Genomic DNA, 24088 nt, shown 5'->3' on the forward strand with positions numbered 1-24088 from the left:
ATACCCAAGAAACCTTGCTAAAAGGACTATTATAATTGCTAGTAAAATCGTTTAGGATTATTTTAGATGCATATATGTTAAATTTTTCTTATAGAGTATTTGACGAGAAATACGATAGACCCATTAATAGACTTTTTTGGAAAAATCAACATTTCTTTAAGTAGTCACATGAATAATGAGGTGGTCTGTGAAAATCAACGTAAAACAACTCGGCAAGGACATTCCAGAGAGTACTCAGTGAGTCAATCTTTAAACAATCATGTGGTATTAATAGCTGATTGGACTTTCTTAAACATGTATAATCTACGTGACGTGGTTAGTGCTGATTGGGATTGATAACAGAATCGATAAATAATCTGCCAAATGATTCCATGGTATTTGAACAATCCCTACACTTATCGCTGCGACAGTGCAGTAAAGCTGCGTGTGCTAAACCTGTTGGCCCCTGCTGGCTGGGGGCCCTCGGCAATTGCCTGGTTTGCCTAATTGGACGTGATGCCTCTAACTGTGGATGAGCTTAAGACACCTATCAAAGCATCCTGGGCCTACACTCAGCAGTGCCATAGGCTGATTGCCTCCATGCCACGCCGCATTGAAGCAGTCATTTCTGCAAAAGGATTCCCAACCAAGTATTGAGTGCATAGCTGATATAATTAATTGAAGGTTGACTTTGTTTTTGTATTAAAATGCACTTTTTTGTATTGGTCGGATAAAATATGTTAATTTTCGGGATAGGGATTTTTGTTTTTTCTTGACTTTTTTGCCAGAATCATCAATATTAAAAGAATAAAAGGCTTGAACTACTTCAGTTGTGTCTAATGAATCTAAAATATATAAAGGTCTAATGTTTATCAGTACATTACAGAAAATAATGAACTTAATCACAATATGCTAATTTTTTAGAAGGACCTGTATATGTCTGTGGTCGTTACTCATCCATGTGCAATGCAATTTAAAATCGAATAATTTTGTTTATTGGCCTCCTCCACAATTACCGGAAGCTCAGGTGGCTTCACAATTGACCAATCAAGGCGAAGAGGTTGGGACTATTACAGACTTTAAGGGCGGGGGGACTGAGCGAAAACACTCCATTGTGTAACCATGGAAACAAAACGTACGACTGCCGCACTTCCACTCTTAAGTACAAAGCAACTCACAAAGTCCAATAATGGCTTCTTTGTCGTTACTTTGACCGCCCCGCTTTCCTTCGTAGTGTCGATGGAGTCGACTGCCTCCTCCCCTTGTGCAGAGCTCAGGTGACCCGTTCCCGAGCATCACCCCCTCCCCTCCTCGCAGAGATGCAGCCTGCCTGCGGACTGATGACTTCTCATCCACCGCCGTAGAACTAGAACCGAGCAAGTGTCTTCAAACAAGCTCGCCAAGACGTAAAACGCGTAATATTTCTGCACAAAGTTAAGTAGTTGGTATTCTGTGGTAAACGTGCTTTTCGGGGCCCACTCACTCACTCACTCCACAGCCTTTTCCGGTAACCTCGCCCGGCCACCCTCGTTCCCCGAAACGGGACGCTATACTCAGCGGATGCGATGAGCGACTCGGCCGCGTCCGACGGAATGGTGGAGGTCAAACAAGGCACCAAGTACGTCAAGGAGACAGAAAACGTGGCCGAAAAATATTCGGCCATGACCGTGAGCAAGAACAGCAGCGACGTAAACATGAACGTCGGGGAGATTCCCTCCGCCGCTTTCACGCCCGTCCCCACGCTCAAGTCCGTCAAGAAGGTAAGGACGGGGCGACCGGCTATCAGTCAGTTAGGGAGGAAGGGGCGCCGCAGCCGCAGTGTGGGGGACAGACAGACTCAATCCCTGCGCGGCTGGTTCTGCCGCAGTATACTTTTAATATCACATGAATGGGAAACTGCCTTCTTGTTTTAGAGTTTTCATGTTGTCCCTGTGCTGGTACAGGTTTTCCTACTAATAGTTCAAAAACAGGTTAGCACGTTAGCTTCGTTAGAGAACAAATTGTTCACAGGTGGAAATGAGAGAGGAAATGCTTGTTTGGCTGTAAGAGCCCAGGCATTTAGTAGTGATCAATTTAGTAGTGATCAACCCATTGATTATCTATATGTGCCCTGATGTTGACCGGCGACTAGTTCCATGTTTGTCAAACTGTGTCTAGACACTGATGTGCGATCACTTCAATCGAGCTCGAGTCGTGTGATTTTTTTTTTTTTTTGGGGGGTGGGGGGGTAATGCATAAACATTTGACAGAAACAATTATTCTGCTGATTTAATCTAATCAAAGTGTTATTAAAAACATGTTAATTTTGGTCCCTTTCCTACCCTAACAACAGCAATGATCGGAATTACAGGCAGAATATATTGGTCTTTAACTATAACTATTTTTGGTGATACGTGTGTGTGTGTGTGTGTGTGTGTATATATATATATATATATATATATATATATATATGGCGGAAAACACTCCGGTGACTTGAAGTTCTGCTCTGATACCCCCAATTTGGTCAACTTTCAAAATTGTCGGATATGCTTGTGTGATATATCATTGGAAAGCTTAAAATCTACATTTTCTGGGGGAAGAAAATTTTTGAACGGCAGGGCATAAAAAAAAAAAAAAAAATTTAAACAGCTAAACTCTATTTGGTGATGAGAGCATTAAAGAGCAGAATTAAAGACACCATGAATTTAACAAAATATTATTACGTACTTACCTTGTTTCGATCCGAAAACTCCATGTAGCATGTATCACTGAGTGTCAAGACACAGCTGTGAATGGCCACAGCTGGATTTTGGGGGGATTTTATGGGTGAAACATGGTAATATAAGGAGGGTCGCGAAGCAGAAATCGCAGACATCAAGGAGTGGTCGAGAGTTTCTTTTTCATATATTTACCCTTTTAAACGTTGTTTTTTAAATTTTCTTTGTTTGGATCGATTATTTTATCATAACAAATCGGAGAAAATGCGATCGTAGCAAAAAAACAAAAAAAAACAAGCGATGTTATGAGGTAGATATCCGTGATTTTTTTGCAAACGCCATTTTTTTTCATTGTGACGTAATTTGTTAAAAATTTAAAATATGCGAGTGATTAATTTTTTACAGTCTTTTTTTTTTTTTAACGAAATATTAGACATCAATTAATGATTCTAAGCTAAAAATGACAGACATTTTGAATAATAAATATAATTAATTACCTTTGTTTTATGGCTGGGTTGAAACAAAAGCGGTTGCTCGATGTCTGTAAACTGAGGTTTACAGGGTAAAACGGACAAATTAAAAACAGTTCGGGGGCTTAATGCGCCATGAATCTGCTATGGCAGCATACAGACATATTGTTCTCCCAAACAACAGTTCTTTTGGCTTAAAATACAGCAGTTTATTTTAAAGAGGGGTGCATGAGCAGAAACTGCTTTTTCAGTCTTGTCTGTGTTTTCCGCCATATATAAAACTGACATCCACATAAATGGACGTGACGCATGAAATTAAAATGAGAAATACACTGGCTGTGGTACCCAATAACATTCTAAATGTGATTTTTAAAAATTGTATAATATCTAACTCAAAGGAAACAGCCAATCCTGCACAGGTAAGCTGGAAGTCACATCATCAGTCTTAGTAGTGGATAATCACCTCTCTCTGTGGTCAACAAGATGACATAAATTAGCACTGTGTAGTAGAGCTGTCCCGACTAGTCGACGTTGTCGACGTCATCGATGACGTAAATGCGTCGACGGGCAAAACATACCGTCGACGGGTATTGACGGGTTAAAAAAAAATTATATGCGGATAAAGTTTAGAATGGCGGGCGCTCGCGATGCAAGCGGTTGTTACTAACACCCCCAAGTGGGCCGCTGTTATTTCAGTGTGACCGGCATTGTCAGATTGAGCAAAGAGGAAGAAAGTGGGCAAGCGAGAGAGAGTGCGCGAAAGAGAGGGAGTGAGATCGGTGAGTTTGGAAAGTGCGCGACTGCGCGGGTAGCGCGGAGTTCAGTGGCTGCAGCACCTGCCTTTTTGTTTTGGACATTAAAAGTATCTATAAAGAGCCATCCGACGCCTCTCGGTGTTTTTATGCACGCCGCCGCCTTCCTGAGGAGGACATGGGCCGAACCGACGACAACGAGCCAAGTGAATCGCCGGTTCACTCCTTACTATGGCGAGGAGTTGAAAACACCGCCAATTACCAAAAAGGGCAGAATTGGTGACACGTGAAAGTGGCATAAAGCCAAAAAAGCGGACCAGAATAGCCAGAGCCTGGAATTATATCAAGGAAATTATGGAGGGTGCCACTGTGTGTACTCTTTGCTAAGTTGAGCTCCCATACCACGGTAGCACGTCGGCTATGAACACTTGAAGCGCCGTCACCTAAGTATAATTTTCGAAGACAACAAGAAACAACAAGCTAGCGGGTTGTAAGTCCATACAACTTTATAACGATGTTTTTTAAAATGGAAGTTACCTTTATGTGCGTCGTATCAACGTACATTTTTATTTAATAAAATAATTAATGTATAATATAATTATATATATATATATATTTTTTTATTATTATTAAATTTATTAGGATCATGGAAGCTCCCACTTGGGGAAAATATATACATACATCCTGTATATACATAATATAATGAAAATATATATGGAAACAGCACTGGCCCGCTTACTGTAATCCATGACTGCACTAATGTTAGTCACTTTATATTATAAAGTATCATTGTGTATATACATATAGTAGTATACTATAAAATTAATGCTGTATATTTAATTTTTGTTACTGTGAGTATGTGTGCCTCTCATTCAAAATAGTTGTGGTAATATTTCAGTGTGCCCTCTACTTTATCTATTTTCAGGTTAAAACAAACAAAAGAACAGTTTTTCCCCTCCGCCAAAAATGCAGAAAGCATCTGAACTCACACAAAGTATTCTGAAAATGGTTGTCGGGGACATTTCGATTCATTTTAACATGTAGAACAATATAGACAATGACATACCACAAAAAGAGTGAGAATTGTTTTGACTCCTGTTAAAGAGGTGAAGTCGCAGTGTTTCCGTTTACATTTTTTTGCACTAGTTAATGCCAGCATCATTTGACCTCATTGTTTGTGATTTATTATTGATTTATTATTATTATTATTTATTATATTGATTTATGTTATTTATTTATACATTAATAAAGAATGTAGGTGTTCCAAAATGTTTTTTTGTGAATTAATAAGCTACAACCAAAATTTCATTAATAAAGTAGTAAAAATAAATAAATAAATAAATAAATAATTAGATTAGTCGACTAATCGTAAAAATAGTCGGCTGACTAATCGGGAGGAAATTAGTCGTTTGGGACAGCCCTACTCTGTAGAATCCTGCAAACCGATGCGCCTATGTGGTATCCATATTGTTAGGTTCAACTTTCTCATTGAAGACAATGCACTCAGTCACTGCGATTGACAGCGATAAAAGTCAAACCCATTTGAACTGGGAATGGTTGGCATTGAATATTCATGCTTCAGTATTCACAGCGCTAGACGTTTTGAGACGCTAGCAGCGAATCACGGCTGCCATCCATCCCAGTCAAATTGGATTGGACTGTAGCGCATCCATGGCAGTCAATAATTTCAATGAGTGCCCTTTAAAGGGTTAAGAGCGATTTGAATCCTAGCTCTAATTCCACATGTGAAGGGTTGTTAGTCAAGACACTGAACTCTAAATTGCTCCCAGTGGGCCTCGCAGCAGTTGCCAACTGGTGTATGAATGTGTATGCATGGATGATTGTGAGCCTCTGTAGACAAAATGCTGTGTAGGTCCACTAGATTTACCAATACATTTGTTGTGTGTTTAGTTTTACAACTACAAGTAAAACAATTTTAAGTACATAAAGATGTGAACAAAGTACAAACAAACATTCATCATTCACTCATTCATTCATTCATCTATCTTTCTTGCCTTTTATCCTCACGAGGTTCGCTGGAGTTCTGGAAACTATCCCAGCTAACTGTGGGCAGAAGGCAGTAGGGGTGTGAGAAAATATCGAAATGGTGATATATCGTGATACTTTGTATCCCAAAAGGTTATCGATATACTCCTGCAAAGAATCGAGATATCGTGTCAATGTCTAAAAAAAAAAATTAATAAAAATTAACCAAGTTTCTACCAAAATCTTCCACCATAATAGTGTCTCAGTTAACTAAGGCTGCATTGACAGTGCTGGACGCCCAATCCATTTAGATTGGGAACGTTTGGTCTTTAGAAATCAGAGCATTCAGTCATTCTGTCCGATTTTCAGGGCATTTACAAGTCACTTGTTGCTCATTGTAGGGCATTTACAGGTCATTTCCTGCTGAGTGTGAGTCACTGTCTATTCATTTAGGTGATTCCCAGGTGACTTCCTGTTCTGTAACTCAAAATAAACAGGAAGTGACCCATAAAATACCCCCAAATCAACAGGAAGTAACTAAAAATTAACAGGTAAATGACCTTAAATGGCTTAAAATTACCTCATCGCCTGGCATTGGCTGCCACTACTGGCCACAGATGTTCAATCCGTTTGAAGTGGGAGGGATGGTAGCGAATGAAAATTCGTTCATTCGCTACCATCCCTCCCACTTCAAACCACTCTCAAACCACTTCTGCCACCCCCCCAGTTCAAATGGATTGGACGTCTACTAATGCTAAACTCATTCCAATTCACAGCAGAAGCTTGTTTTTTCTGTTTATCCTTTGTTTGTAGAATATCCTAGAATGATTGTCCGACCAATGTATCGATAATCGTTGTATCGCCATATCGTCAGATCATCGTTATCGTGAGGTACCAAGAGGCTCCCACTCCTAGAAGGCAGCGTACATCTTGAATTGGTTGACTGCTAATCGCTGGGCACAATGAGACAAACCACCATCCACGCACATATTCATACCTAGGGACAATTTGGAGTGTTCAATCAGCCTACCATGCATGTTTTTGGGATGTGGGAGGAAACTTGAGTACCTGGAGAAAACCCACGCAGGCAAGGGTGTAGAACAACCCCAAACAGGAAGGCTGGAGCCTGGGATTTAACCCTTGATCTCAGAACTGTGAGGCAGAAAACAAACATTAGTTGATTAATTTATTTTTAGACTGTAGACCTCATGCTTGCAAGTATTTTCAAAGATATTTCTCTTTCTGAAATGTTCAAATATCAAACTTGACAGTGAGAAAAACGTTGAAAGGAGTCGACTACTTTAACTATTCTTGTAAGCAAAGTTTACCATCAATAAACATGTATGATGACAGTCGTGTGAGCCCAGGAAAAAAAACGTTTGCAAGCCTGATGGTAGTTAGGTGAATATGTTGTCTCTACATATTACTGTTCTCTGTGCTTGGAGCTAACTGTGGACAGCAGAATGTTTTGCTGTTAAAAGCATGCTCATGCACACGAGGTTCTGTAGTACAAATGGAACATGTATGTAATTTAGCCAATTTGTTTTATTTAGTCACACAATACCTGGGACAACCACCACATTGTCTCCCTTTGCATTTTCCGTTTTCCAAACCTTCATCCAACTTTCCTTAGGAATAGCTGTAATACTTCATGGTGTCAAGAATTAAAAGTTAATACTAGTGATGTCCCGTTCTGATCACATGATCAGAAATCAGGCCAATTGCACCAATTTTCAGAGGATCGGAATCGGGTGAAAAGGTTTGGGCTTTTAATTTTTTTTTTTCTGCTTCATGCTCACCTCCTGCTAGTTAAACTGTGCGACCAAACTATTTTTTCTTGGTCACCAGCTGGTGTTTGGCACTTAAAGTTAACAATGATTGACAGGTTTATAGCTTTGATCTAGCTCAAGAAGTTTCGGTAGCTCTATGATCAAATGCGGAATTGTGTCAATCATCGTTTAGTTTGTTACACACCAGTCTGTGGCAATTCATTCAAGTGAGAGGCTATTCTCGGCAGGCTGAGTGTCAAAGCATGAGTAAATTTGAGGGGACTCACTCAATGAAGCATTTAATAAAGGCAATTTTTCTACATTATTCTTGTTGAAAAATAATTCGCACGTCCACCTCAGTTCTGAGCGCCTACATTTTGTGACCTGTTGTGTCCACCTGTAAAAAAAAGCTAGGTGCAACCAACTTGGCAGTATACAGTGATACCTCTGCATACAAAGTTAATTCTTTCCAGGACTTTGTAAGTCGAAATGGTCGTATGTCGAGCAGGATTTTCCAATAAGAATACATTACAATTCTATGAATTCATTCCACAGCCCGAAAACCTACACTAAATCCTTAATAAATACTGCTGATACCGTTACAAATGGCAATTACACATAACCAAATAAATAAGTTATAACTAAAAATCTGAAAAAAAAATCGGAAAAAAAAAATAATAGTAATTCCTGTAATAATGTCACGAGTCATGTTCTAATGTGGCAGACATTTTTTTGCTGCACCTGAACTCTATCTCACGTGACGGTGAGATAGAGAGCGGTTCTATTTTACTTTCTCTTTTAATGTTTTGACGCTGGCCTCAACTGCAGCGGACAATAGGCGTGTTGTGTTGGACAAGTTGATGGGATAAATGATTAGAAACCTGACGAGGCTGGCGATTTCTTTGGCGATGTCACCACAATAATAATTGTCGCCTTAACTTATTAAGACTGGCGAACGGAGGTCGGAGGAGGGCCGTCAAGATTGACATTCTACGGCCGTATTGTCGAGCAAGTTCACGGATGCACACACCATGCTCATATTTTTCTATCATTTCCAGTTCATTTCAATTGTAAGCGTCACGTTTTCCTTTTTCCCCACCTGCACTAACCTTCTTGGAATAAGTGTTGATTTCTCTCACAAGAAAATCCACTGTGCGACCGTCTCTCGGCAAAAAAAAAGTAACTGCAGCGCTGTCATAAATCGTCGTATTTCAGACATGTAGTTGGATGTAGAAACAAACAGTGAGTCAAATTTTGCGTCGGATGTCGAAAAGATGTGTGTCGTAGCGATCGTATGTCGAGGTACCACTGATATATATCGTAATGTTAATTTTTTCCAATATCATTCATATCATTACTTTTTTAGGACTAAAAAGTAACGAAATAATCCAGAAATACCATGGCATTGCCAAAAGATAAAGAAATATATGTTTTATACTCTGCAACACGGAAACAGCGGAAGAGGAAGTACTGTAAAAAGTACAGTACTGTAACACGTTTGGAACTTTTTGTTCCAAAAAAAAAAAAAAAAAATCAGTATCTGTATCAGCAGATTCTCCTAATCAGGTGACTAGGACTCGGGTGCAAAAATATGTGATTGGGACAGCCCTAGTTAATAGCTACCTATCCTGCATAAGAGAGGATAACACTGTTTCGGATCAATTCAACTTCTTTTCTTTTCCTTTGTGATGCTCCAGCTTGTAAAGATGGCAAAAAGTTTGCATTTTTTTGTCTTTCCTTTATTCCTCTCACTTCAAATTTTATTATTTTGTTATTGTTTTCAAAGACTACGCTTGAGCATGGAGCATGTAGACAACACGAGGGGTATACGGTAGTCTTTTTAACTTTTGCTGCTGTAGATTAATCTGGGTAATAAACGTCCTTGCCTTTCTCAGGAGCAACCTTTACAAAATTTGACTTGAAGATTTAATCCAAGCACCTTTATAAGTCATTTTTAATTCACATGACCTTTCTTCCAAATACTTCTGGGTCATTTTGTAAATACAGGAAGGAAAAGTAAAGTACCTATGCGAAAGGGAGATTCCGAGGATGGCCAATATTTCAGGAAAAACGCTTGAATTGAAAGTAAATGGCTTATGTGGGCTATAATAATTTCTAATGGCTGACTCTATGAATCAGTCGGGCCCTATAGAGATTTTTTTTTGTCTGATGTGCCCTGACATTGACTGGTGAGCATTGTCTGACAAAAGTGTTGTTTCTATATACATGTCCTGACATTGACTGTTGACTGGTCCACTGTTTGTCTATGTCTATTACTGTATGTACTCTGACATTGTCTGGTGACCAGTCTAGAGTGTACTTAAATGTCACCCACTGCATCAGAGGTTGCTTATGTACAATATATCTACATATCTGCTTATCCATTTTCTCTTCTTCTTATTGTAACTAAAGTTGAGGGTGAACTAAAGACTATCCCACATCGGCCTTTACACAGATTTGAACCCTGAACCTCCAAGCTGTGTGGTTCTACATCTCCATTCTGCCTAGATAATATTTCCTTGATTTACAAAGTTTTCAAGTTATGAGCCATAGCTTGACTGATTTTTTTTTTTAATTCTGTGTATATTTTCAGTCAAAATTTGTCTATTCAGCCAGATAATTAAGTGTAAAACATTTTTAATACTCTTTGAACAGTTTACAGTTGAAAAAAGGTCAAAAACCTAAATACAGTACGGTACAACACACAATGCAGTATACTGAGGTAAAAGCTTGGTCACAGAAGAAATAAAACTCGCACATCTAAGTAACACTATATGCATAAACAATAGCTATAATAAACTGTATCTGCAAATAAGTATAATAAAAAGAAAAAAATAATAAGACCAGCAGAAGATGTAAAAAAAGGTGATAACAGGTCAACTTGACCACAATATAACAGTAGGGTTTTCAAATGATAATGCTTGAACAAATATACCGTGAATTTTATTCCCAGCGGGATATGTTGTGTAATGGTTCCATGGGAAGGGGAGAGGAGGTCAGTGACTCACATTCATTCACGCCACTCACTGACACACAAACACACACACACACATTATTTTACATTTCTGAAGCATTACAACATAACAGGAGAATCCTAAAGTGTACTGACCTGCAACTTTGATGAAGCCACTGGCTCTCACCTGTTACTTCTCTGATGACCTTGCAGAAAGGATATGTTGCGTTGTCTTTTCTTTGGATGTCACTCACCTTCGACCGACACTCACGCATATACACCCACTTGCATATAATCTCACACGCACACACACACACGCGCACCCAGACACACACAAAAGTTGGTCAGTTTTGTATGTAAATAAAATCATTTCAATTTGACAAAAATTTTGGTCATATTTGAAACTTGCTTAATAGGACTCGGTGTGCAACAGCTTTTTGTGGGCAAAAGCTTTTGGGGGAAAAAGTCTTCTGTTTGACTCACACATTCACTGGTTTTCTCCAGGGTTCTGGCTCAGTTGGACTTAAGCCTCTAGCGTGTATTCATAACAAAGAGCTTTGTTGTCATAAGCTCTCAGCAGCATTCCTACCATCCAATATGTTTTCATATTGGAACACAGTCCATGTGTTGTTCTTATTGCCTGGCAGGTAAGCAGACTATGCTATCCAAGTGGTTCTCAGACTGGTGTCCGCGAGTTGTAGCAAAAAAAAGTTTTTTTTTTTTTTTTTTTTTAAATAATAGACTAAAATACCTACATACCCATAAGTACTACCTACGGTCACTGAAGTCACGTAGTGTATTCTGGACACGCAATGTTTTGTGTGTAATCCACTGTGCATATGTTCATCCAGAGAGGTTCAAGGCATTTATTTTAAGACCTAGCCAAACGGGCAATGCGTTGATGTAAGACCGTCTGTTGGATGGCCTCCAGGTGCATAAGTCGCTATCGCTTAAGTCTGCCACCTGGCCAGCAATCAACCGGGTGAAAACCGTTTTTTTAAGCTTGAACATAGATGGCTTGTTTAATAAAGATCACCTGTAGTTATTCATTGCACCTGTTTGAAAAAAAAATGTGTGAAATGTATGTCATCATCTTGAAAACTTCAAAACCTCTAAAAAAAAGAAAATACCAACCACTACTTTTATTAGCCAAGTGATTAGTTTGAATTGACTCAGTGGTGCATTGATATACTCATGCTTTTATCTACTAGTGTAAAAATATATCCATATGGTGATCTATCATGAAACTAGGTTATCGATATGCTCCCGCCAAGAATTGATATATTGTTTTAAAAAGGAGTTACTGTTTAATAAAGGAACCAATAGGTTGCTACTTAAATTTGCCTACTACAAAAGTTTGTACATTGAGAAAGATTCATTTACTTACAAAAAATGTTGTGTTGGTGTGGCTGTATTTAGAGCCTTTACAGAAATGTTGCATTGAAATATTCAGTCTGTGAGAAGGACAATGGTTTTTGACAGCTTGTCCAAAAAACTGCTAAAAATAGTTTATTTTTCCATTTAGAATTAGCTTGTTTTTCTCTCTCTGATAGTCGTATCATAAAATATTGTAGATTGATTTCCTGACCAATGTATCAATAATTGTTGCATCGCCATGTATTGGAAATCGTATAATATCGGATGTGCTCAAAAGCATCCCCTTCTACTTTTAACTGCATCTCAGAAATAAATCGCTGTAGTTAGCACTTACAAAAAATATAAAATAAAATCAGGCTCGAGGATCAATTGATTCTGGCCCATGCTACATAGCCATTAAGTTTTAAGACAATAGATCCACAAATAACAGAAGAATGGGACTTAATTTTTTTTCCCCACCTACACAATAATAATAACAACTAACTGAGTGGCGACCTGACATGCCGTCAGCCTGTTGTAAGAAAGGCAGGAGGAATTAACTGGAGAGGATGGGTACGTGATGAGGGAAGAAAGTAATTAAAAAAGAGGAGCAGGAAAGAAGAAAGGAATGAAGAAAGAAGGGAACAAAAGGGAGGAAGGAAATAACAAGGAAAAATAGGGTAAGTGCCATAATGACAAGGAAGGGTGGAGAAGGACAAAGATATGAAAGAAAGAAATGAAGGTATAAATGGAGTAAGCACCAGATGTTAAGAAAAAAAATGAAACAAGATGAAAAGAAAATAAGAATAGAAATTTGGAAGGAGGGAATTGGAATAAAGCATAAAATGAAGAATATAAGCAAGGGGAACAAGAAGGGAGAGAAATAAAGCTGAGTGGGAGATGAATAGAAGGGAGGATGCTTTGCAGTACATATAGATAAAAGTGTACAACAGAGCAGAAGGGATATAGCAAAAAGAGGGGTATGGAGCAAAAAATATATAAGTATGAAAAGGAAAGAATGAAATAAGGAAGGTAGAAAATAAGAGGAATCAAGAAGACAGGAAGGAATGAAAGGAGTGATGTAGAGAATTGAAAAAGGCAAAATTACCTTAGGAAGGGAAGGAAGGTATTAAGAAAGCATAGGAGCCTGAATGAAAGAAGAAACAGAAGGGAAGAAGGAATAACGGAATGAACAGGCAGGACTACTGCTCTTGCTTATTCTTTCTGTCGCTTAATGTCAGTCACTCTATTTTTGTCTCTCTCTTATCTCTAGCTTTACATCTCTTTCGCTCCCTCATTACCTGTCTCTGTTTGGGCCATTAGAATTGAGGATAGCAGGTGAAGGGTTCCTCCCATCCTGTCTGGGAGGGTTTTCCAAAGCTAATATCAATGAGTTCAGGAGGTGCTATAATGTCACACGGAGGACGTTGTGGCAGGGAACAGGCCATGATGGCACACACAGAAAGGGTGAGTGACCGCTAACAACTCAAAGTCATCAGGCTCATTTCATCGCTGAGACACAGACTGACCTGTTCTTATACAAAAAAAGCAGGTTGTAGAGCTTACACTGATGTGCAATTTGGAATTAAAATGACTCTCTGGATTTCCACCCACCCAATTTCCAGGCCACTGATGGAATTCACACAAACTGGCTGCTTCCAACCCAAAATGTCGTGACTTGTTTAATTTCTGGCATGGATCTTTTAGACTTTTTAATGTGTCTTGTTCAAATAGACATGCTTATTTCATAATCAGTAAAACCGTTATTATGGGCGTTCTCTTAAAATCAAATTTTGACACCTGGCTCCACCCACTTTGGAGAGCGAAGGCAGAAAAGATTATGTTTTCCATTTCCGACAATTTGCTGATTCAGTCTAATTTGAAAAATTAGGAATTCTAATTTCTAAATCTAAGTTCAAGCCTTTGCCTTTTGTACACTCCCGGATTTATGGAATGCACCATGTGTGTTGTGTCAACTCTGCTGGCGTCTGTGTTGGTTTTCACTGCAAACACATTCTATGAACATCTAAAATAAGGAGGAAATTTGACAGCATTCCACAGTGAATGAAAGCCTTTCCTATAAGTAATCACTGAAATCCTGTGGATATGCCTGTAAGAGAATCGACTTGCCATCACAAATATTCAGGAATCAAAATACTGACTATAAAATGTATAGTTTTTGAATTTTTAATTTTTACTTTTTCTGTATTATATAGAATATTGTATTTGTGCTCTATCGTCTTTACTAAAGTCGTCCAAAGATTCTTTAGGACGACTAGCTATAATCTCCAACAACCCTGTCAAATAAACACTCGGACAAAAATAACTTTCAAACCGTTGCAGTAGATAAAAATCTTGTGAAAGTGCTGCTAACCTTTGTTTTTTTTTTCTCTCATGTAGATCCAGTTTGCCAATGCAGAGGACAAACAGGAGTTCAGCAAATACCCGACCAAGGCTGGCCGTCGTTCACTCTCTCGCTCTGTCTCGCAGTCGTCCACTGACAGCTACAGTTCAGGTACTCTCTTAGCATCTTTGCTCTTCTTCCATTTGATTAATCATGGTTAAAAGTATAACCTGTGTACCATATACTGTACGACTTGGTGTATTAATCATCAGAAGGCTAAAGGACCAACATGTATGAAATACTATACAGTATGTAAAAGTAGAGTTGGAGCTCTTTGGAATGAGACTGATTTGATACATACATACACTACGATTTTGATTCTTTGCAAGACGAGGCAAGATTTAATAATATTACAAAGTCTGCCACGATTTGATTCAACTCAAGTCCCTATGATCGATTTATTACAAAGTGACAGTACACATTTAACAGTTACATCTCACCTAAAGCAGTAACAAATACAAAGCAATTTTGACCATAAGTCAGGATTGATATATTAATTGCTTAAAGAGGCATTAAAGTTGTTTTGTAATATTTTTCGCTGTTCCATGCATAAAATAGGTCGAAATAGAAGTGTGCCCTAGTTGAAGTGTGTTAACTATGTGTTTTTTGTTTTTGTTTTTTATTTCACAGCAATTGCTTGTAGAAGTTAATTCTTTCTACAAACGGTAGACTTTAAAGTTGTTCACGGTGTGATGCTACACCTTGCCTTATTAAGCATGTACTTGTCCTCTTTTTCTTTCTCCACGTCCAATAGTATGGAAATCATATCTGGAGGTTGCCACTTCCTGGTTCTTAACTGAGTCACACCAGCAATAGAGTACATAAACAATGCAGTATTAAAATCTATACATGTGTCCTATGATTTAGTACAATACTTTTGTCACACCAACAGTTCCTGTCTTTGTCATTTTTTTCCCCGTGCGACCTTGACTGTTCGTGTCTAGCCAGCCGAGAGGTACTTTGCTTGGCTTCCATGCCAGCTAAAGTCGGCCACCTCGCCTTGTCAATCAACTTTTTTTCTGTTACGACTTCCACACCCCTGGCGCTGTTCGCCATCTAGCTAGCTGAGAGGCACTTTGCTCAGCTTGGATGCTGGCAAAAGTCGGCCTTCTAGCCTGGTTCTGAATCAGCTTTTTTTCCCCCCTCATCTCCTTTGCGCCGTCTTCAGATATGTGCAATATAACAAAGACCTCCAACCTCGACACACCGTGTGAGTGTGTTGCCGTCAAGTGAGTTAATGCTTTATTTAAGTTGAAATAAGGAATATCTTTTTGGAACCAGGAAGTCCTGACGAAAGCTTGCTTCCTGACTGAAAAAAGCCTGACTGTGCACATGCAAGCACAACCCAGCTGAAGCGGGAGTGCCAAGTGAATGAATATTGCATATTTGTAATTTTGAAATGGTGAAACTTGAGGTCTTTGAAGAACGATTGCAGTCCGCTTCTCCACGAGGTGTCAAATTCACTACACACATTCCCACCTGCTACCCCTATGGCCAATCAGAGCAAAGAGTTGTAATTTAAATATTGAATATCCAAATTGGATCTAGTCAGCTGTATATTGAGAAATGGGATTTAGCAGAAAGGCAAATAAAATGACTAACTAAAATGACTTGAAAAATGACATTCTTGGCACTCTAAATACAATTTGGCATATGAATAATGTAACATAATGTTAAAAAAAAAAAAAAAAAAAAAAAAAAAAAACTTTGGGGGCACTTTAAGCACAATCAAATTGATCGAAGAGGGTTTTTCATTTAAGTGAAAAAAAAATGTATTGCATCGTCATTAAATTTGTGATTTTCAGCCCTAATTGATGGCCCTTGATTTGAGTATACTTGAAGATACTATAGTATACTACTTTGAAATGGCTTTTCACGCAATTCACATTTCTGTTCTTCCTTTCTTCCCCAGCTGCATCGTACACTGACAGCTCTGATGATGAAACATCCCCTAGAGACAAAGCTCAGGTCAACACACAGGGCAGCAGTGACTTTTGTGTGAAGAACATCAAGCAGGCCGAGTTTGGCCGCCGGGAGATTGAAATTGCTGAACAAGGTACATTTGAGAATTACTGCTCTTCTTCCAAGACAAGTGTATTTTCTAATTGTAAATTTAATGGAAAATAGTATAAGGAGAAGGCATCGTTTGCTTTATCTGCTGACCAGACATTCAGGTTGTTCATGTGATTAATCTGCTGTGTGTATACAATGGTACTTTATTTACAAGTTTAATTTGTGTGGTGACCAACACCAACATTCCCGTTTTAACCAAATTGAAATGCCCTGAAGCATTTCCATTTTCTGCATGGAATTGCAAAGAGGAGGAATCATTCTTATAAATAGCTGAAAAGATTACGATAAAATACCTTGTTCGATACCTGCAGACATGTCAGCCCTCATATCCCTGAGGAAGAGAGCTCAGGGTGAGAAGCCTCTGGCAGGCGCCAAGGTGGTGGGCTGTACCCACATCACGGCTCAGACGGCGGTTAGTTCCGGCACTCCTCTTTTTCTTTGTTTCCCTTCCAGTTTGTTTATCATTTTATTTGTCCCCATTGCCTCTCAGGTGCTGATCGAGACCCTGGTGGCTTTGGGGGCTCAGTGTCGTTGGACAGCCTGCAACATATACTCCACCCAGAACGAGGTCGCTGCCGCTTTGGCCGAGACAGGTGAGGCCACAGAGCGCACATATCTCTGACTTGTCACATGGAAAAACATGAGCAACTTTTTTTTTCATTGCTTTATTATAGCCTGTCCACTAGAGCTGGGAATCTTTGGGCACCTAACGATTCGATTACGATTACGATTCAGAGGCTCCGATTCGATTAGAAAACGATTATTGATGCACCCCCTCCTTTTTTTTGTATTTTTTTAATGTTTTGTAAATTAGTTCCAAAATTGTTCAAAAATCCTCTCAGGCTAAACCAAACTACTATTTCAGTATCAAGTTAACATATAACAGTAAACAAATATACAAAAATAACAGTAAATAAAAAAACTCCAGTCCCCATTCTGTATCAGCAGCTTTCAACTACATTCAATTAATGTTGTGAATCAACTGTTACAGTTGTTAAAATTGCTCCCGTTATTCCATAATTTCCCTTCTGTCTACTTTTGTCAAAGTTTTAACACTATTTCATCATTTAAAGATAGATTCAAGACAAGATTCTTTCGATTTAGGAGTATTTTAGATAAAAAGTTAATTAGGTTCGCTACAGCAGAGCCTTTTAGAGAGGTCTACTGCTTTAAGATGGCGGCTGTTTACTTACGCTGGAAAGTCTGTCATTTCGCATCTCTGTTCAATAATACATGCTGTAACACTGACGTCGTCTGTCAATTTGCATCTAGTTCTACATATATATGATATCTACTGTAGCAGTCTGTAGCAACTAGCAACTGGGCGTTCTTTGTTGCGGCTGTCAGCCGCAGTCAGGTATGATTGTTTTTTGTTTTTTATTATCTAGCGGCATGAGTTGAACATGATATTTACTCTCGGTCCGTTCCTCATTGCGCCCCAAAGACCGCGCTGACTGTGTTTTACTTCCGCTTTACCTGGTATAATTCAATAATCGGAATTTGGATATTTGTGAATCGTTCTCGAATCTTCCACGGCCGAATCGCGAATAATCTAAGAATCGGAAATTTTGCACGCCTCTACTGTCCACATTAAGTTATTGTTTTGCTACTTTAACCATTACAGCTTTTTAATAGATTTCATTTAACTTGTACATCTTTATTAATTTCATTTTAACCAACACAAAAACTCCTTTCCTTCTTTTTGTAGTTTGTAATGTCAAGGACAGATTTTTTTCTTCTTTTCACAATGATAGCTATCCAAATGGTGTAAACTAGGAGGACTAGCTGTGAATGCTCATGTTTCAGTCCCAGTGACATCACTAGACGTCCAATCCATTTCGACTGCTGCCAGCCTCTACCAGTCCAAATGGACTGGATGTCTCGCGCAGTCAGTGGCAGCCAATTAGTTAAATGAGTGGCCTATAAAGGGTTAAGATCAAACTTAAATATTTTGAGAAACTTGGTGTAATATTTTGGTGCAACACCCCTGCTTCTTGTGGCTTTGAAACTGGATGGATGCTCTTGATGTGCTGCCTCCCGCAGGAGTGCCGGTGTTTGCGTGGAAGGGCGAGTCAGAGGATGACTTCTGGTGGTGCATCGACCGCTGTGTCAACACAGAGGGATGGCAAGCCAACATGGTACGGTATGGTATGGTTCAGGTCCAGTGACAAGAGCTTTAAATCTCATCCATGTTCCTCAGATCTTAGACGATGGTGGAGACTTGACACACTGGGTTTACAAAAAGTACCCCAGTGTGTTCAAGAAAGTGCGGGGCATCGTCGAGGAAAGTGTCACTGGAGTTCATCGGTAAGACTTGCAGTACTTTATTTAACTCTGTTGACAAATGTTCAAAAAAGATAAAAGATGGCAGACTCCCTGACTAATATTAATTGTCAGTCAATTAATTGTCAGTCAAATCTTACCAGTTTGAAAATAAGCAATGTTTCTTAAAGCATTCTTTTAAGGTTGCAGGTCAAAATGACCCATCTGTCTAATATTCCATTCAATTTCTATGATTATTCTCAGTTATTTATTTCCACTACCTGTAAAAATCAGCTCAAAGTATGCATGCACTGTGGAATTTTCACCTTTTGCCCACGTTGCAGACTGTATCAGCTCTCTAAAGCCGGCAAGCTATGCGTACCGGCGATGAACGTAAATGACTCTGTTACCAAGCAGAAGTTTGATAACCTCTACTGCTGCCGTGAATCTATCCTGGATGGGTGAGTGTCAGTGCGTCATCTGTCCCTTTTTCTGGAAAACACACCTACATTTTTTCCTTTGCTTTTTTTTTTTTTTTTGCCAGCTTGAAGAGGACCACAGACATCATGTTTGGTGGCAAACAAGTGGTTGTATGCGGTTATGGAGAGGTATTAAATGCTGTAATACGTGTTTTGCAAGCATATCTCATTAATTAGAAATTAGGAGATCTTAGAATTATTTTTCATCTTTGGTTAATTGCTATAAATTACTATTTACAGACACATTCAGTACAGTAATCCCTCCTATTCGAAGGGGATATGCACTTCATAAAAACGCCACAAGATGGCGGCTGAGCACTATTGGTTTTAAATGTGTTTCCACACTCTTTCTTGAGACCAAGATGCCACCAAATAACGTCAAATCTAGTAATCGAATTTCACCTTTTGAATTGAACTACTGAAAGATTTCCAAATATATTAGATGTAGTCAGATGCACGTGAATTTGTTTTAGGTGGGAAAAGGCTGCTGCACAGCTCTTAAAGCCCTGGGAGCCATAGTGTGCATCACTGAGATTGATCCTATCTGCGCCCTGCAGGCATGGTGAGTGTTTTTGTTAAAATTAATTGTGCTTTTGTAAACTACCTCCACTCGGTTTACAGTCATATATTTAGTGCTTGGAATATTATCATATAGTTAAACAAGCCCAAATATTGACAACACTAATATGTTTATGCGATCACTTTTGTTCAGTATGGACGGCTTCCGAGTGGTCAAACTGAGCGAAGTTATCCGGCAGATGGACGTGGTCATCACTTGTACCGGTAAGGCAATGTTATGAGAAGAATAAAAGCACATACTTGAAATCAGACTTTTATGCATCCATTTTCTACGGCTGTTCTTGCGAAAGACACTCATCCAAGTTGGCATTGTAAGAATTATTGCGACACAGTGTCAGGGCAAGTCATATAGGCAAATAATATGCTGGTCACCAGTCAGTGGCAAGGTATTGGAGGTACAGAGCAGCCAAACAAATGGATTGGTTTTGGAGTGTTCGCCAATGGTGTTATACTTGTATAGCGCTTTTCTACCTCTCAAGGTACTCAAAGCACTTTACACTACATTGCCATCTACCTACTGGTGACACAGCACCAGGAGCAATGCGGGGTTCAGTATCTTGCTCAAGGATACTTAGGCAAGTTCATCAGGGTGGAGAATTGAACCCACAACCTCTGCGCCATCCCCCAACCAGGCAGAGTTGGCCATATTAACCTGGACTTCAAAATTAAATGGGAATAGCACTTTGACGTATTGTCTCTGCCGTGTTACAACTACTGTATATGTTTTGGGTCCTCGAAGGCAACAAAAATGTCGTCACCAGAGAACAACTGGATCGCATGAAAAACGGATGCGTGGTGTGCAACATGGGCCATTCCAACACCGAGATTGACGTGGTAACACTCCTCGAGTCCATACGCCCTTGAAGTCCACCGCCCCAACTCTGATAGTCTCTGATCCTCCTCACATAGGCCAGTCTGCGCAGCCAAGAGCTGACCTGGGAGAGGGTCCGATCACAGGTGGACCACATCATCTGGCCTGATGGAAAGAGAGTTGTGCTTCTGGCCGAGGTAACAGATCTTTAGCTTGATTGCGTTTCAATGTTTGCACTGGCTGTCAAACTCATGTCTGCGTTATTCTTGTTTTTTTGGGTGTATGTGTGTTTTCTCTCAGGGTCGCCTATTGAATCTTAGCTGCTCCACAGTGCCCACCTTTGTGTTGTCCATCACGGCAACCACTCAGGTTGGTAATTGTGTGATCATTGTGAAATGTTGAATTCAGTAAGAAATTTGATTCATGACCACAATATAATGTAGTATAACATGTGACAGAGTAAGTATTATGTGCATAAATTAAACTGATAATTTAACGGCTGCCATTGCCTTAATTTGATGACATTTGCTTGGCCTGATTTAAAAAAAAAAAAAAAAAAAACATCAAATGCCAAACAACGCGGGATTCATTGTATATCAATACAATTGTAGCCACTATTTTCCCCATCTTGTTTGTGCAGCTTTTTGCATGAATTGAAGTTTTTCAAAGCACTTTTTATGACTTGTGTCTTCTTTTATTTGATTGCTTGCCTTCAGGCGCTGGCTTTGATTGAGTTGTTCAATGCTCCTGAGGGACGTTACAAGCAGGACGTGTATCTCCTGCCCAAAAAAATGGGTAAACGCTTTTTTTCCTTCCACTTGAAAAAAAAGAAAAAAAAAGAAAACAGTATATAAACTGTACACCATAGATGTACAAACGGTTATTGTCACGCAAGCTGTGGAAAAAAATATCTCTGTACACAAGCAAAACATTTTCAAAGTAAAGTTGTCAAAGTTGCTCCTGTTCTTACACTGTCAGGAATAAAGAAACTCACTCGCTTACTTCTATTCTTTACTCACAATTAGTTTATTGTAAAAATTATACATAAAACAAAATAGAATTAAGCATTGCATGTTTAAATAAAATACTTAATCGAACAGTTTAAGTTCACCCAACAAGAGTATCTCTGCAACCAAATAATTTTTGCACCAACTGAGTATATTTCAATTTGATGATTGACATGTGTTATGACGTAATCCTTTCCCTACAGACGAGTACGTTGCCAGTTTGCACCTTCCCAACTTTGACGCTCACCTCACAGAGCTCTCTGACGAGCAGGCCAAGTACATGGGCCTCAACAAGAATGGCCCCTTCAAGCCCAACTATTACAGGTATTGTATATTCCTAAACTGATCAGTATGTAGCCTATTCTTTTTCTGACTTAATATTTTAACAATCGTGTTGTATTTTGCCTACAGGTATTAATGGAAAGACCTGCTGATTTCCTGAAATGAACAGAGATTTCTATTTTATTTGATGAATTGCTAACAAATGGTACTTATTTTAATTAATTATGTATCCCAAATAGCATGTATGGCATAGCTTTAAAAATGAATTGTATAATCAGCTAGCATGCAAAATGTCTCAAGTACAATATAGTATGTAAACAAATGCCCACTTGGATTCACTGTTAGCTGCCATGAATTTTAGATTTTTATTTTCTTTTTTACGCTCAGTGCCAAAAATGAAGGCTGTTAGAATGAATTGCACTTCCTGACATGAAATATTTAATTATACCGCCCTACCTTCTACTCGGGAGCCAAACCAAAATGTGTGTTTTATTCTAGCAAAAGTGTTTTATGCTCAGGATCCAACTGAATTATTGTCATGATTTAGTTGCATACACACACCCACTATGGTACCATACAGTTACCCTGTCCAACTGTTCCTTAGTTGAAATCCTCAATTAATCTGGAGCATTGCAATATATGATTTTAAATAATAGAATTGGGGCACCAACTTTTTTTTATTCTTTCCTCTCAAAGTAAAAGAAGACTCAAATTCCATCCTATTTTCTTACCCTGGTTTATAAAATTAATACTCTGAAACCCTAAGAAAAAAAGCACTACATAACTAAGATGAACGTAAATTCTCACCTAAGTAGCGGTGGTGCTGCCATGAGATAAAATTGACCTCTTGAGTTTTTTTGTTTTTTTTTTAACATCCCAATCTTTGCTTTGACTTGAAAGCGCAAACTTCAGACAAAACCACTATTTGATGGCAGCAAATTGCTCAGCTAACTCACTTCACAACCATCAGTTGGACAGATAGTGAACCATTTCATTGTGTTATTTGCCGTTCTCAGGTTTACCAAATTTAAAGAGAATTGTGCGGTGTATTTCCTAACCTAATCCTAGTATGTAATCCTAGCAAACACATTTGCCATAGGACAGCCATTTCTTGCTTAATGCTAACACCTGATGGAAAAATCCATATAGAAAGGCATTTATAGTTGTTTTACTTTCACTAAACACCAAATATTTTGACACTTAGTGGAGCAAAACATGTAGATAGTCAGTATAACTATACTCACAGGCATAGAGGAATATATTCTTTAAAATAACTAAATATTATTGACTCCCAGAGTAGTGGTAACTTATTAGTTTGGATCTGTATAGTATTATACATGACATGAATTGACACATTAAATCATGATGCACTGTTTAATTCTTTGTGTTCCAAGGAATTGTTGTTACTCAATATTTTTATGCAGTACAATATTATAAAGTGATATTTTCCTCATTGAAAAACACTTTACAAATATCTGCGTAGGTTAAAAGTAGATTACTGTAATTCCAGTAGGCCAGTAAATGAGAGGAGGACTACAGAAGAGTTGTGCTTGGATTGCACTCTTAAGAAATACTCCCAAAACTTCATTACCTCAAATTAATGAAAACAACAACAACTAATCAGGGGAGTCACACCATCTCAGTTCAAGCCATTTGTTTTGTTACATGGAAGTCTTATTGTGGTCAACTACATTTCCGAGTCTGCTTTTTTTTTTTTTTTAATTTAATTTAATTTTTTTTTAATCTTAGGGTGAGTACTTCTGCCATCTCTGTTTGAAGTAAAAGTCAATGATAACCATCTTTATTTGATGACAGAAATAGACCATTTAACATAGCCTAACACATTGTAAGTCAAACAGCATCAGTCACCCCCCCCCCCCCCAAAAAAAAAGAAAACCAATATCCACCATGACCAAGGTAATGGCATTTCATTTATTACCATCTCCTGAATTAATTAACCAGTCCCTTAAGTGTTAACTATATCTGAATTCCAGCTACATGTATTTATATTTTAATCACTTTAACTGTGGAACGAACGTGCATTTGTCCTATTCAATGTAACCATCAACAGTGGTTTGCTGTCTAATATGATTGTCTACTTTTGTTGTCAACATGCATTCAATCAGCAATAAAAGACATTTGTTGACAGAGCAGAGTGCGCCTTGAAATAAAGCTACCTACTGGAAATATTTTATATTGACTGACACAGTTCAAATAAACATCTGATTTC

At 38.6% G+C, this 24088-nt stretch overlaps 1 protein-coding gene across 4 annotated transcripts; it reads left to right on the forward strand.

Moving 5' to 3' along the window:
* Positions 1–1199: 1199 nt before the first annotated feature.
* Positions 1200–24064, forward strand: ahcyl1 (adenosylhomocysteinase-like 1). 4 transcript variants are annotated; one of them, XM_057828310.1, is made up of 18 exons: positions 1200–1394; positions 1478–1739; positions 14362–14476; positions 16278–16421; positions 16750–16850; positions 16929–17031; positions 18482–18576; positions 18639–18745; positions 19045–19161; positions 19245–19308; positions 19653–19741; positions 19892–19962; positions 20498–20592; positions 20668–20766; positions 20870–20938; positions 21286–21364; positions 21780–21900; positions 21988–24064. In XM_057828310.1, exons 2-18 carry the CDS (start codon positions 1545–1547, stop codon positions 21992–21994), a joined length of 1671 nt encoding a protein of 556 aa, XP_057684293.1. In that variant the 5' UTR covers positions 1200–1394; positions 1478–1544; the 3' UTR covers positions 21995–24064. The 4 variants fall into 4 exon arrangements, with proteins under 4 accessions (XP_057684293.1, XP_057684285.1, XP_057684275.1 ...); XM_057828302.1 differs by having other exon boundaries at positions 1200–1385; XM_057828292.1 differs by having other exon boundaries at positions 1200–1739.
* Positions 24065–24088: the final 24 nt, after the last annotated feature.

Source organism: Corythoichthys intestinalis, chromosome 2 (genome assembly GCF_030265065.1).
Source record: "Corythoichthys intestinalis isolate RoL2023-P3 chromosome 2, ASM3026506v1, whole genome shotgun sequence".
NCBI lineage: Eukaryota > Metazoa > Chordata > Actinopteri > Syngnathiformes > Syngnathidae > Corythoichthys > Corythoichthys intestinalis.

Excerpts from the sequence above, each read along its gene's own strand:
- ahcyl1 (XM_057828292.1), top strand. The coding sequence starts at position 1,545 with ATGAGCGACTCGGCCGCGTCCGACGGAATGGTGGAGGTCAAACAAGGC. Across the intron at positions 18,746-19,044 it reads AGTGTCACTGGAGTTCATCG|ACTGTATCAGCTCTCTAAAG; the intron begins GTAAGACTTGCA and ends CCCACGTTGCAG. Across the intron at positions 19,162-19,244 it reads CGTGAATCTATCCTGGATGG|CTTGAAGAGGACCACAGACA; the intron begins GTGAGTGTCAGT and ends TTTTTTTGCCAG.